The sequence below is a fragment of the Rana temporaria genome, chromosome 4, assembly GCF_905171775.1.
Source record: "Rana temporaria chromosome 4, aRanTem1.1, whole genome shotgun sequence".
In the NCBI taxonomy this organism is placed as follows: Eukaryota; Metazoa; Chordata; class Amphibia; order Anura; family Ranidae; genus Rana; species Rana temporaria.
In genome coordinates this window covers 199,200,331-199,216,400 of record NC_053492.1, presented here as the reverse complement: position 1 = coordinate 199,216,400, position 16,070 = coordinate 199,200,331, and the positions used below count along the sequence as shown (strand labels likewise).

Here is a 16,070-nt window from a genome sequence, read left to right as displayed (position 1 = left end):
ATTTTAAACATTTCTGTGCAAATAAACCTCTCCGTGCGACTTAAGCACTTTAATGAGACCAAGCATCCTTATGCGATTATGTAAAAAAACATGTAAACCCATACAGACAGAAACATGTACCTTTATGTGATCAACAATAAAACATGTTCTGTTACTTGTTTTTACCCCACATGCATTTTGAACATTCAAACTCATGTATTTTATGCAAACATGCGGACTGGTAAAGAGGAAGTTATCCTCTGCAGACGTGCGTTTCCGCAATCACGAGATATAGCTGTTGTGCGTTATCAATGTGCACCAGCAACTGTGCATCCCACAGTTGTGCATTTGGTTAGCCTGAAGCCAGCACCAGGATGAGGACCCTGTGGGGTTGTTTCTAGCTAGGGGTGCAACGGATCGTCACCGATCCGTGATCCGAACAGGCCACCCCGTTCGGATCGGCAAACCACACGATCCGCGGAGCGCTCCGGAGCCTCGGCGTAGGAAAGCCCCCGGCTTCGGCCTAGTTCCGGAGCTTGCGGCCATCTTGCTCCACCCCAGTGGAGACCGTGTGCTTGCCAGTGACCCTTCACAGCATGGGACTGAATTCCCCTGGCTGCTCCAACAGAAGCGATGGATGTCACCGACTCACCCGTGATTACACAGTAATCTGTAAGCAAGTGTCTGGAAGGGGGAACAGCCAGCCTCTGCTCTACAGATAAGATAATGTTAGGTGAGGGATCGGGGAACAAGTGCACTGTATAGAGGTGAGAAACTAAGCCAGCAGTGTGTGTTCAGCTTGTTACCGTATTTTCCGGCGTATAAGACGACCCGGCGTATAAGACGACCCCCTAATTTTCCAGGAAAATTTTTGGTTTTGGGATATACTCACTGTATAAGACTACCCCCTTTTTTTCAAGCCCCACTGTGCCATTACATGCCCCCACTGTGCCATTACATGCCCCCACTGTGCCATTACATGCCCCCACTGTGCCATTACATGCCCCCACTGTGCCATTACATGCCCCCACAGTGCCATTACATGCCCCCACAGTGCCATCACATTACTTTCCCCCACAGTGCCATCACATTGCATGCCCCCACAGTGCCATCACATTGCATTCCCCCACAGTGCCATCACATTGCATTCCCCCACAGTGCCATCACATTGCATTCCCCCACAGTGCCATCACATTGCATTCCCCCACAGTGCCATCACATTGCATGCCCCACAGTGCCATCACATTGCATGCCCCACAGTGCCATCACATTGCATGCCCCACAGTGCCATCACATTGCATGCCCCCACAGTGCCATCACATTGCATGCCCCCACAGTGCCATCACATTGCATGCCCCCACTTTCCCCCCCACTGTGCCATCACTCACGTTTTGCAGGCCGGTGACAGTCTCCGTCTGCTGCGAGCGTCCATGATTTCAAAGCCGCGCGCCGTCTTCTCAGCGTGTCCTGTGATTGGCAGAACACAAATTTTCCCAGTAGCGCCTCTGTTCTATGTTCCGCCAATCACGGATGCCTTCTCATCTCGTCCGAGGATGAGAAGGCATCCGTGATAGGCGGAAAACAGAACAGAGGCGCTGCTGGGAAGATTTCTGTTCCGCCTATCACAGGACAGCGAGGACGTGCTGAGAAGACGGCGCGCAGCTTTGAAATTATGACGATCGCAGCTGCACGGAGACCGTACCCGGCGTATAAGACGACCCCCGACTTTGGATGCATTTTTTTGCATCCAAAAAGTCGTCTTATACGCCGGAAAATACGGTACTTCCTCTCACTCACTTTCTCCTCTCCCTAACCTGCCTGCTGGAACAATCACACGGGGCTGTGAGGGGATCATGAGAGTCCTTAACCTGTCAGTGTGTGTTTGTACATCGCTACTGTCTGTGTGTGCTACACTGAGACACTTCCCCCACTGTATACACAGCATGTCACAGTACACAGTCCCTTTGCTTCACCACTTCAGCCTCGGAAGATTTACCCCCCCCCCCCTTCCTGACCAGAGCATTTTTTTGCGATACGGTACTGCGTCGCTCATATATTTAGGCCAATATGTACTCTGATAAATGTTTTTTTGTAAAAAACAAATAGTTTTTTTTTTTTGTTTTGTGAATAGCTGCGTTTAATGGCACCTTACATGCTTGCTAATGTGACAGAACATCTCTGATATTAATATTTAAAAAATGTCCAAACAGACATATGCAGAGTGGCTGCATTGTTGGAGAAGGCTGCAATGCCTGACGGGGCCGATAGCTCAATCTGTGGGCTGCCTCAAGTCTCTACAGGGGAGGATGGTATCATGCAAGCATGATAAGGGCCACCAGATTCAGGTGGCGATACCCTGGTGCCCTTTTATATTCCTACCCCTGAACCTTTTGTACAGGGAGACAAAAGTCCTAAGCTAAAAGCAGAGGAACTTAAAGTGAAGTTTCCATCCCAAAATTTTTTTTTCATTATTGTGCTCATTAGACCTAAAGAAGAAAAAAAAAATAATAATATTTTACTCACCTGGAAATGCCTGTTGCTATGCGGTCCCACGAAATCTGCCTTCGGAATCACCTAGGATTCCGACATCTCCCTCGGCTCCTCAGCGCGCTAATGCTCCTGGGAAATGTGTGTCATCATTTCCCAGGATGCAGTGTGCTTCCCCATCATAACTCCCCATCCAAGACTTCCAGGAAGTAAGTGCTTGTGGGATTCACAATGCCCACAAGCAAAATGACAACGGTGTGGACATCTTTTTTGAATAACTATGCGGAGCAGCGGCGGAATTTGTAAAATAGTAAGTGACTAGATTTATATTATAAAAACGCATGATGAAAGGACATACATAAAAAAATGCTAATTGTGTTTGGAACCCCGCTTTAACACAGGTGCATCAACAGCTGAACTTAGTCTAGCAAAAAACAATGCCTGCTAATCTGCACAACTAGATGCTGAGTAGGCGTCTTAGGCAAGTCTGTATCCAGCACACACGCCCCAAGCTGCTGTGTCCCTCTGTCTTTACAGAGCTCTGATGTCTGGGCTTTTTTGAAGGGCCGCCTTGCGTCTGCACCATGAGCCGGCGAGCACGTGCGCCAGCGGCAACCACATCGTCCCCCCGGGAGAGAGATCTCCCATGGAACGCCGTGGACCCGGACTATCCCACACAACTGTGGCAGAGCCTGGAGCGGAGGAAGTGAGCCGCACAATAAACCGGCTAACACTGAGCTTTCGTTCCTGGAGAGCATGGTAAGCGAAACAGCAGGTATGTCTCTTTACTGCCTCTAGTGGTGGAAAACAGATAAGACATGCAGCTACTCATGGAAGACAATCCTTAAGGCATTTACCTAGGATTGTCTTCACTTACCTTATCCCCGCTGCAGGATACTGCTGAGCACAGACAGAACCAATCTTCACCCATCACCGCGGGGCTAAGTCAACAGACCTTTAGAGACCGGAGTCCATGGTCAGGATCACCTCTCCCCTGGACCTGTATCGCACCCTGCCAGAAAACTTTTGGTATTGGGTCTGACCAAAGCACTGGAACCCAGGATCCAGCCCTTCGAAGAGAGGTATTACAGGCAAAAACCTTGTGCTTCGGATACAAGGCCCCAGGTACCACCCATCCACTTTGGCCCAAGGCACTTTGGATGGATTTGGTTTTTATGGAGGCTATTGAAATCCAGCATGGATCCCTCCAGTGGAGCTCCTTAGATTACATGTTCACTCGTGACCAACACCTTCGACACTGGCAAAAAAAACTGAGGTGATCCCAGTATGGGAGGGGTTATATAGGGAGGAAACTTCCTGTCTAATTGATTACACCAGTGTCCAGCACCTGAAGGTGGAATATAACCCACTTAGTAATTACTAGGCTCTGTGTCCCATTATGTACGACAAAGAAATGCTGTTTTTTTATTTTCCTTGCATGTCCCCCTTGGATCTACAGCAACTGCACTTGTAGTTTGCACTTGTAGTGCAAAGTGAATTTGACTTTAGTAAATAACCCCCTATGGGTATTTGGGAAAGACAACATATCAGCAATAGCCAAAGAAAGCTTCAGAAAACCGATGTATTTGCCATATTTACCTTCCACTTTGTCATAGTTCTTGTTGTAATAACAGAAGTTATCTGACAGCTCTCTCCTCACTACAGCTTCCTCAACAAAACTGTCCACAGATTCTTTGTACTTGCTGCGATACTTCTGTACCTCCAGGATTGCTCTCTGCACAGACAGCTGGCCTGAGACAGAACAGGAAAGGTGTTACATTCAAACATAAAAGTTATACCATCTATTATATAAGAAAGTCTGTGCCACAAGAAATAGGGAACTTTTCCTTTAAAAATGTTAATGCTGATCATATGACTTATTTTCCAGGTCCCCAAAAGGTACATCTATCAGCAGTTCTAACTTTGTTCTGATTTAAAGTGGTGCTAAACAAAAAAAAGTAAAAAACATTGAAGATTAACAGCCTTTAACCAGTTGAGCTCAGGAAGATTTTACCCCCTTCATGACCAGGCCATTTTTTGCTATTGGGTTCTTTTTTTTTTATTTATATATTAAAACAAAGAAGGCCAAAAATTGAAAAAAGGTAAAAAAGACAATTACATTTCTTCTTAAAATATTTGTCCAAAATGCATCTCGCTACATGTCTTTGGTTTTCATGAAAGTTATAGTGTCTACAAACTATAGTATATTTTTTTTTTTTTTTTTTTACTACTAATGGCGGTGATCAGCGACTTATAGTGGGGACTGCGATGTGCGGCAAGCAATCTGACACTTACTGCCATGGACATCACCAGTGACACCAATACAGTGATCAGGGATAATACTCTATACACGGTCACTGTAATAATGACACTGGCTAGAAAGGTGTTAACATCTAAGGCGATCAAAGGGTTAAACGCCTGCCTAAGAATGTGTAATGTGTGCTGCTTTTTACTAAATCTTTGTTTCTTATCTCTGCCTTTCAAGGATCAGAAACGCAGATCGTTGCCCCTGTACAGAGCCCGGTGTTGATTGTCAACACAGGATTCTGGGCTGTGATTGGACACAGCCGATCAGCAGGTCTCGGCCATAAATCATTGGCCAGGACTTGCTGACAGACTCCTGCTGTGTATAATCACAGCGGGTGTTGTCAGGAGGCATTCACACGCACCCCAAACCTGGAAGTGGGCAGCAATGTGCCAGAATGTCGCTTTGCCTGCATGGGCTACCTGTCTGCAGTACATTGCGAGCGGTCCAGAAGCGGTTAAAATTTGATGACTTTTGAGTATTTTTTAGGGTTTATATTTCACCTGCCGATATGGCCAGCAGCACACTTCCTGTACTAGATGGGCAGCGGCATTGTCAATCTGTTTGTTCTGGGTGATTTAGAAAAAATGAAAGTCAGAAGATTATCAATGGCTGCCCAGCAACTAATAGTTTCAGGAGGTCAGTAATGGTAGTTTAAATGTTTTGCTCAACAGTCTACAATATTAACACTGGAAATATAATTTCTTGCCTGTGATTGTGCGTTTCCATTTTTTTTTTAAAGATTTGTCAGTTCTAAAGCGGCTGTCTTTTCAGTTATCTACACAAAAACACAACAGGGAAATGAGTAGGGGGGTAGTAGGATAGTTGCTGCATCACTTATAGCATTGCTTCTCATTCACCATGGTAAGTCAAGTAGTGGCAGGGAAACGGTTCTCATCTACAAAGATTTACCAAGAAGTTATGCCAGGGTTTGTTAATACTTATTTTAAACTATTTTAAGTGTGTTTTTCCAACTATTACAATTAGAAGACGTATTGGTGGGGATTCAGTACTTGCTGATGTTCTTCTAGTAATAAGCATGTTAGAAAGGCTCACATTAACCACAAATACTTGATTTTCATCTCTCCAATGACTTACCAAAGTGAAACCAAGGTGAAAGGTTGCTAAGGGCCTGCTGATTTGGGTTGTTCCGGTCAGAGTTAAAAGACTTTAGGCGTTGTGTTATAAATGCTTCCAGCGTGGCCACTCCTGCCTTTGACCCAGGTTTTGCCCATTCTACTTCCTTGACTGTGCGATCCACTTCCAGACTGTCGTAGCACTTTTCCCAATCTATAGGCTGACCAGTAAAAAGAAATGCAACAACGCACATCAGTATAATTTCTGTTAAAGTAAAAAATAAATACAAATGTATATATTATATATCGCAGTTAGTAGTGAATTGAATTATTAAATTAACCTCTGCCTTAAATGTGGAGTCATATGGATGCTTGGTAACTGGAGGAAATTCACTGAGAAACTGAGAAAGCTGATCGTGTATTTTTCTGCGGATGGTTCGAGCTCCATACTCCTGTTTGACAGAGGCAATCCAGCAGGGCACAATATTATGGGCATCTACCTGTAAATATAAAACAAAATTAAAAAAAGATTGGCCTGTGTTGAAAATACATTTAGGGCCAGTTCACACCTGAATATGGTGTGGGAAACTAGCGGCCGGTGCGCATTTCCTGAACCACATTCAATATGCGCTGCACTTGTAATCTGCAGCGGGTGTCAGTAGTAACTTAACAACACTCCAAACACAGGTCACAAACGTAGTTTGTCTGCAACAGATTGCATGGTACAGTACTTTTGGTATGGTCTGGTCAAATTAATGTGCCAAAATTGCACTGCAACCAGATCGCATGTCTATCGCACAGGAACAAACAATATACTCCTGTGTGATTCATAGTGTGAACTGGCCTTTTGTTATAGGACTCATCTGGCTATACTGTAATCAAGGCCAGATTTTCTACAGGCCACCTAAGCCATGGGCTAAGGTGGCATGCATGCCAGAGGACGTGTATAACTAGCCAAAACATTTTTAGCATAGAGAGAAAAACTAACACTTTTGCATTCTTTGGATGATGGTGTTGCACTGCTGCCTCCACTGCCACCAGGCAAGATAGAACACACAATAAATGAGTTTCATGCTTTTTAACTGTATCTCCAATGACTCCCCTCTAGTGTTCATACATCACTGGGGAACTCACTGAGGAATGACTTATGACCCAACAGGTAGACAAGAGATAGAGATAAATACACACACACACACATACACAAAATGGACTGTAACATCCCAAATACCTGTTGGCGTTGTGCTCAGGAAGTACCTACATTAGCTCACATTTTCTGGTTCTGTCCCAGACAATGTCCCTTCTGTGAGGACATGACAGCCACAAAAACAACCGATATCCCTAGATTTGAGTGGGAACCCAGCCTGCCTGCTTCTCCTGACAAAGTCCCGTCTGGAAATACAAGGCTTCTCTTATATACGTTTGGTGAATGCGGCCAAGGCTTTCATTCCGATTTTGTGGAAGCAAATGCAACCTCCATTTAGGTCATTGTGGTTTTACAAGTCAATGATCTCCTTCATATAGAAAACTTAATGGCTACTCTTCACAACACAGAGGAGGCAATTAGAGAAAGATGGAGGCCCTGGGAGATACTTTACCTGCAACAATAATTACCTGCAAGTAATGTCTCAATCTGAACCTGAACTATTTTGCACCCAGTTGTGTGCATATGTGTCTGTTGAATCCAATCTGGAGACACCCCACGGAGAGTAACCCCCCTCTCAATGTCGCCCCCCCAATTTCCACTATTGTGACTTAAATGAGTGATGTCTTGATATACTAGTAGCATCATGTCAGCTAACATGAAGAAGGTGCTCTGGTCAGATAAGGCCAAAATTGAACTTTTTGGCCTAAAAGAAAAATGCTGTGTGTGGTGTAAAATTAACACTGCACATCACCCTGAACACGTCATCCCCACTGCAAAACATGGTGGTGGCAGCATCATGTTGTGGGATGCTTTTCTTCAGCAGGGACAGGGAAGCTGGTCAGAGTTGATGGGAAGATGGATGGAGCCAAATACAGGGCAATATTAGAATAAAACTTGTTAGAGTCTGCACAAGACTTGAGACTGGGGTGGAGGTTCACCTTCCAGCAGGACAACGACCCTAAACATACAGCCAGAGCTACAATGGAATGGTCCATCACATAAAAGACATTTATGTTTCTGGTTGTAATGTGACAAATCTCAAGGGGTATGAATACTTTTTCAAGGCACTGTAGATGTATGGCACCAAGCAAGCACTTTTCTGATCCAAATGGTGCCTGAAAGCCATTCAATCTTTTTTTGAAAGAATTTACCACTAAGTGCTCAGGGTTTTCAGAAATACAAGCAACCTCCTGATTTAGCATCCATTTGGGTCAAGCCATACAACTTTGGAATTAGAACTATAAAACTTTATACCTGGACTAGAGGTACATTCTTGGGTAAGCGTTCAGAGACATCCTTCACCCATTGCATAGGGACACGAAGAGGAGAAAAGTCCGCCACTACTCCACAGATGCTGTGCTTCTTCACAAAGTCTGGAAGAACCTCCTTAGCATAACCAATGAGCAAATGAAAAGGAATGTTCAACTCCTTACAGTCCTGAATTGGAGAAAATGGTCAGATTACTGTTAAAGTCATGGTACCAATACCGTAGCATTTAGTGTTTTATAAATATACCTCAGCAACTTCTTTCAGACCCTTCAGCATAAAACCATAATGACGTATTGTGGCATCCAAAAACTTCGGAACCAAGCAGAAAACAACATGTAATGGTAGCTTCTGCTTCACAGCCAAGCGCTGAGCGTATAGAAAAGCCCAGTTGTCTGAAAAAGATACATTTATTTACCTGTAACAAATACAGCCGATAACATATAAAAAGAAAAAACCCCTACAGTGCCAAGCATCAGATATATATGATATAGTATTAAACTAAAGCACAAACCAAAACTGTTTAGATTGCTATAATAGGGTGGAATTTTCTTAAACTGGGAGCAGCAGAATTCAAACTTCAGATTCTGCTCAGTTAAAGCGGGGGTTCACCCAAAAAAATTTGTTAACATTAGATTGAGGCCAATTACGGGAAGCACAATCGGGTTTTTTTTTTTAAATCAATGCAGTACATACCGTTTTAGAGATAGATGTTCTCCGCCGCTTCCGGGTATGGTCTTCGGGAGTGGGCGTTCCTATTTGATTGACAGCCTTCCGACCGTCGCATACAGCGCGTCACGAGTTGCCGAACGTCGGTGCAGCTCTATACGGCGCCTGCGCACCGACGTTCGGCTACTTTCGGAAACTCGCGACGCGCTGTATGCGACGGTCGGAAGCCTGTCAATCAAATAGGAACGCCCAGTCCCGCAGCCCATACCCGGAAGCCGTGAAGAACATCTCTCTCTAAAACGGTAAGTACGGCATTGATTTAAAAAAAACACCCGATTGTGCTTCCCACAATTAGCCTCAATCCAATGTTAAAAATAGATTTTTTTGGGTGAACCTCCACTTTAAAGGGTTAGTTCACCTTTATCAAAAAACTGTAGCTTTGACTAAAGCTGGATAATGCCCTTGCTATAGGTGTAGGGGCCAGCAAAGAACGACAGAATGTTGTGGGGGGACCAGGCATCCAACACATCCAAAATTGGGATGAAAATCCTTTAGCAAGCCATCGCTTGAAGGCAGCTGGATGATGTAACCATTTCTTTGCAGACTGGGCTTCAATTTAACCACTTCAGGGTACAAAATCTAAATTTCTTCATCAATTTAGGCCAATATGTATTCTGCTACATATTTTTGGTAAAAAAATCCCAATAAGTATATATTGATTGGTTTGTGCAGAAGTCATCACGTCTACAAACTACGTCATATTTTAATGGCATTTTTATTTTTATTAGTAATAGTGGCGATCAGTGATTTTTAGCGGGACTGCAACATTAAATTAGACACCAAGTGACACTTTTTGGGGACCAGTGACACTAATACATTGATCAGTGCTAGAAAAAAAAAATGCACGCTTACTGTACTGACAAAACACTGGCAGGGAAGGGGTAACATCAGGGGCGATCAAAGGGTCAAGAGTGCTCCTAGGGAGTGCTTTCTAACTGTGTGGGGGGATTGTTTAACCGGAGGAAGAGAGAGATCCGTGTTCCTGCTTGGCAGAAACACAAGCTCTCCATCTTCCTCTCTGACAGAATGGCAGTCTGCCTTGTTAACATAGGCAGACCAACGTTCTGCCCCTCCTAAACCATAAAGAACCATTACATATGTCCCAAAACAAAAACAAAAAACACATACACAAAGCAGAGACAAGTACCTTCAACTCTCTGATCTCTTGACATCCAGTAGACTATGCCCTGGGCATCATCTTTCAGGTTTTCTTCAGCAGATACCAACCGCACCCTCTTCTTATTAAATTTAAATTCTGAAACAGAGGCAGCAGTCGCCAGACGAGATCTCTTCATTGCATCTACCAAACTTCCACCTTCAGCATCATCCTTTTTTTCTTGTTTCTTTCTCTTCTTGGCATCAATATCTGAGCTTTCACTACTACTTGTCTCAGATATTGCTTTTGATTTTTCCTTAGCAGAGCCCTCAGATTTTCTTTTCCCTGGACTTATAGCTGTAGAGGATGACTTGGGTTTGGGCTCTAGCATTTTACTAGTTTTCTGGCTGCCATCAGACTTTTCACTACTAGACTCTTCTTTCTTGCTCTTTGTGGCCTTTCCTTTTTGAGACATAATTCTGGCTGTGGTTAAGGGACGAAGCAAATTCAGGTACCTTAGGATCAGTTTGGCAGCCAAGACAAACCTAAGAGTTAAAACATGAAATAGAGTTCATTTAGGTAGACTGGAGGAAGGTAGAATTAGAGGTTTCATCCAAGCTGAAAGTAGAACGAAAGGCACATTTGATTTTGGATAAAGTAAGGGAGTATCATTACCTGTTGCGTAAGCAAACCCATGTCCCAATGGGGAGATTTCCTTTAACTTCCTATCCCATAGCCAAAACAGGAAGTGAGAGGAAAAGCCTCCATATTGCAGGAATGCCTGGTTGTCACCAGAGCCAGTGACCCCTTTGGAAAAGTTTCAGATGACAACCCAAAATGTGGGGTATTCTCACTTTCACTCTCTGTGGTAATGGTTAACAGGACAAATTGAGATTGTGAACCTCCCCAATTCCCGGCACAGATAGCAATAAAAACCTTACAACTGTTCTAATCCTTCTCCACTCTATCCAAAACTAAAGAAAGTTGTACCTTTACCTATAATTGAAGCCTGACTGCCAGCAGCAGTCACAAGACAGTGGTAGGGGTTCCAACACCTAACTGACATACTTCCAGTATAAATGGACACCTTGATCCAAGAGGGCTTTTATGCATAAATGTGCGAATAATGGTGGGTTTGCCCTTCCTGGTTACGATGTACAACAGAATACATCATATACTCTTCTTCCATATCCATTACATACGTTTAATACCCATAAGGAAGGGCATAGATCCTTCACTCCTTTAGCCATTTCATTACCTTTATTTTAAACACTCATTTACAATAACCACCTCCTGCCCGGCCTATAGAAATAATACATATGGGCAAACCCTGGGGGATGAAATATGACATTCTGCTCCCTGTGTGCTTCGTACTTGCTCTAGGGACCACACAGTAGCATTATCTGACTCTCTGGGGGTTATTTACTAAAGGCAAATCCACTTTGCATTAAAAGTGCACTTGGAAGTGCAGTCGCTAAAAATCAGAGGAGGACACGCAAGGGAAATAAAAAACAGCATTTAAGCTTGCACATGATTGGATGATAAAATCAGCAGAGCTTCACCTAATTTCAGATCTACCCCTCAGATTTACAACGACTGCACTTACAAGTGCAATTTTAAGTGCACTTTAGACTTGTAGTGCAAAGTGGATTTGCCTTTTGTAAATAACAACCATTGTGTCAACCAGACACAGCAGAACACAGATTGTTGTACCGGGCCACTGCTAGGGTGGCGGACTCATCTCTTTAAACCCGAACATATATGAATTACACAGGTTCTGAGGCTAATTTAATACAGTTAAGGCACCAAGTGAGTTTGATTTCCACCTTGATCAGCCACAGAACCTGTATAATTCATATGTTCGGGTTTAATGGGACAAGGCGGCATCCTAGCTGGGGGTGTGCATTGGAATATAGATGCCCTTTGCCAGGCCTATGGCCATTTTGGACATGGTGTCCAGACCCCTGGAACCCTGAACACATTACACAAGTTCTCAGGCTAATTTAATGCATATAAGGCTCAGAGTTTAATTACCACCTAATCAGCCACAGAACCTGTGTAATTAATATGTATTGGGTTTAAAAAGGGATGAGGTGGCAACCCTAGCCACAGTACATGGCACTGGTACCATGTGATTGCTGTGACCAATCACGTATGACCAATATGGTGTGACCATGACACCAACCATTTAGAGTTTGGATGAGAGCACAAGGAAAAGTGACAGTCATTCATAGAAAGCATCCGTTTTGGGAAACAGTTTCAGTTCCACTTCTGGGTACACACTGATGCGTTCTGCCGCATCGCACCGGATTCCTGTACAAATGACATGCAAAGTCTGTGCGGTGCCAAAACATTATGTTATGGCTCAATTCACACCAAAAACATGGAGGACTTTTTTTTTCCCCCCACCGCATAGGAATCAGATCACATGGGTGATTAGACCCATGCGATACAATTTCACAGATCGCACTGCGCTCTCTGAACCAAATTTGGGGGTCATTATACAGGATTTATATAGCACCAAAAGTTTGCGCAGCGCTTTACAACATGAGGGCAGACAGTACGGCTACAATACAGGAGGGATCAGAGGGCCCTGCTCATCAGAGCTTACAATCTAGAAGGGAGGGTCACGTGATAAAAAAGGTAATAGCTGTGGGGGGGGATGTGCTGATGGAGAAAGTAAAAGTACACTTGTTAGGTGGGGCAGGATAGGCTTCTCTGAAGAGAAGTGTTTTCAGGGATTGTATAAAAGCAGCAGAGTAGGAGATAGTCGGACAGATTGGGGTAGAGAGTTCCAGACATGTATGTCCGTATTTCATCCAAAAACAGATGGATGAAATACGGACATACTGAGTTGTGGATGGCTTTGTAAGTTATTACAATCTTAAATTTAATTAGTTGGGTGAGTGGAAGCCAGTGGACGGATTGACAGAGAGGGGTAGCAGACATTAACTTTATATTGACACTAGAGGTCGACCGATATGTGTTTTTCTCTGGCTGATGCCGAGATTTAGAAATCGGGGCGGCCGATATACGATGCCGATTTTTTTTTTAGGGCAATTTTTTTTTTGGCAGGTGGCACTGGCTTGTGCCACTAACTGGTGACACTGGTTGGCAGGTGGCACTAATTGGCACTGGCAGGTGGAACTGGATGGCACTAGTTAGCACTGGTTGGCAGGTGGCACTAATTGACACTGGCAGGTGGTACTAATTGGTACTGGATGGCAATAGTTAGCACTGGCAGGTGGCACTGGTTGGCATTAGCAGGTTTCACAGCCGATGTAACTGTGTGAAACTTTATACATACATACATACATACATACATACATACATACATACATACATACATACATACATACATACATACATACATACATACATACATACATACATACATACATACATACATACATACATACATACATACATACATACATACATACATACATACATACATACATACATACATACATACATACATACATACATACATACATACATACATACATACATACATACATAGAAGCTCACAGATTCAGCGTGACGTCGGAGGGACCCGGGCCCCAGCAGCTATACCGCCAATGATAGAGCTGTTAAAGAAAGGGGCGGGGCCACATGTAGCGGCCTGCCCAGATCCCATCCCATTGGCTGGTGTTGGATAGCTGGGTCCTGCCCACCCCGACATCAAACCTCACTGACAGCTCCCTTCTCTCTCTCTCTCTCACCATAACGTTCTTCCTCCCTTCTCCACACTCTGCTGGCACAGGTGTGGCCAGTGTAAAATATCAGCCTAATCTGGATAATAATCGGCCGATGTCGATTTCTCCAAAATGTCCAAATATCAGCCGATATATTGGTCGATCTCTAATTTACACCCACAGCAGTTTGCAGAGCGCAGACTGACCTACTTGCGATTCTGATCGCTGTGGTTTCTGCACTGCATCAGTGTGAACCTGGCCTCACACTAAGGAGGAGCTCCAACGTGTTTGCAGAGCCCGTCAGGAAGTTGGCACTGCGTTAATCACAGGCAGTAAGACATTTCCCGATCTCCGCAGCAGGGGCATCAGGACAATGTCTCACTGCCTGTGATCAGCGCAGCGCCGTGACAATTTCCTGGTGGGCTCTGCACGTGGATCTGCGAACACGTCAGAGCACATCCTTAGTTCACACTAGCGTGATGCGGGAACCCTACCAATCCACTGCGGGTTCCCGCATCGCACCCAACTCACACTGCCATATGCAAACTGCCCGGGGAGTGTCAATACATTGCTAATGACACCCCCATTTCAGCTCACATATCGCACTGTGAACTGTCAGTTCGGACATGAATCGGATCGAATAGGTGTGAACACCCATGTGATCCAATTCTGATGCGGACCAAAAAAAGGGTCCTGAGCGAGTTTAGTCCAAATGCAATGCGATGACATTTCAGCCTACTGTCTGTATGGCTGAAATCACATTGCACGTATATTGCATGCGATTTGCACTGCGGTGCGAATCACATGCGCTCTCGCACAGCACACCAGTGTGAACTGGCCCTTAAACCTTCTGAAAGATCAGATCACGCTGTACTTTCCTGCACCATGCTTTCTCTGGGGCACCCAAGCATCACTGATCTGGAATAAACATTGCAGGATGACATTTCACTGGCTGCATGCTTTATCCAGACCAGCAACAGCAAATGACAAGTTGAAACACATAAGAAGTCCGTCTAATTAAAGCTACCTACCTACAAGCGTAGCCCTCCTCCTGCAGTCCAGACACCTCATGCCCCTTACTTACTGACCCATCACTTCAGACCCATCCCAGTACAGTACCTGCCGCGCGTACCTCCTCCTTGTGTAACATTCACAAGAACGCGCTTCTCCAGCACCAACTCCTTGCATAACACAGAGAATAGAGGACTTTCAGGATGACGTCATCCGTCCCAGACGTTCACACTCACATTTCCGGTGTGGTTAAAGCGCCATCTGCTGGTAAACTTGAGAGATGAACGGTTTTAATTTGTGAAACCTGGTTTTAATGTGCCAAGGAACAATGTGTAGTGTGTCGTTATCTGTGTTTAACCACTTGCCTACTGGCCTCTTAACCGCCTTTAAGCCCAGGCCAATGTTCAGCTTTCAGCGCTTTAACATTCTGAATGAGAATTGCGCAGTCGTGTAACACTGTATCCAAATTTTTTATTTTTTTTAATTCACACAAATATAGCTTTCTTTTGGTGGTATTTAATCACCATTAGTTTTTTTTATTATTTGCTAAACAATTTAAACAGACTGTTTTTTTTTCTATGGTTTGTTATAAAATTTTGCAAACAGGTAATTTTTCTCCTTCGCTGCTGCGGCACCGAAAGGTTGCACAGATGGGTACTGATAGGCACTGAAGTGGTGGCACTGATGAAGCTACACTGATGGGCACTGATGAGGCTGCACTAATGGGCACTGATGAAGCTACACTGAAGGGCACTAATGAGGCTACACTGAAGGGCACTAATGAGGCTACACTGAAGGGTACCGATAGATGGCCCTGATGGGCACGACTGAATGGCACTGATACAGTAGGTGACACTGATGATGAGGCACTAAATTGGCAGCACTGATGGGTACTGGTTGGCACTGATTAGCAGCACTGGTGGGTACAAATAGGGACTGATGTCCCTGTAACAGATGCCGGCTACAAGCTATCTTCTTTTCTCCTCACGCTGATCATGAGGAGAACAAAAAGCTTCTGTTTATTTCTGTGACAGCTGATCATGTGGTAAAGGGCCACTTAGATTGGCTCTTTACCATGTTCTGTAATCAGCTGAGTCCACCACAGGGGCAAGCGAGCAGCAAGATGGCGGGAGGACGTATTCGCTGGTGGAAAGTGGTTAAAGGTAACAAAAACACTGATGTTTGTTAGAAGATTAGAAGTTTCTTTTAAGAAACACCAGCTGCCACCTAGAACCAAATTTCTGAGATATGAAAGAGGGATGTGCTATAGTACAAGATT

At 44.3% G+C, this 16,070-nt stretch overlaps 1 protein-coding gene across 4 annotated transcripts in view; it reads right to left on the bottom strand.

Annotated features, from left to right (window-relative positions):
- The window catches only part of LOC120936893 (deoxyribodipyrimidine photo-lyase-like), a 33,253-nt gene extending 18,209 nt beyond the window's left edge, over nt 1-15,044 (bottom strand). Inside the window, exons 1-7 of one of the 4 annotated variants that reach the window (XM_040349663.1) lie at nt 14,913-15,044; nt 10,134-10,627; nt 8,507-8,652; nt 8,246-8,428; nt 6,189-6,347; nt 5,870-6,068; nt 4,066-4,218 (exon numbers count right to left, since the gene is read on the bottom strand). In XM_040349663.1, the coding sequence (XP_040205597.1) occupies nt 4,066-4,218; nt 5,870-6,068; nt 6,189-6,347; nt 8,246-8,428; nt 8,507-8,652; nt 10,134-10,627; nt 14,913-14,968 (1,390 nt within the window). In that variant the 5' untranslated portion in view covers nt 14,969-15,044. Of the gene's footprint in view, nt 1-4,065; nt 4,219-5,869; nt 6,069-6,188; nt 6,348-8,245; nt 8,429-8,506; nt 8,653-10,133; nt 10,628-14,807 lie in introns of all 4 variants that reach the window. The other 3 variants (XM_040349665.1, XM_040349666.1, XM_040349664.1) reach the window with 3 other exon arrangements.
- Nucleotides 15,045-16,070: the final 1,026 nt, after the last annotated feature.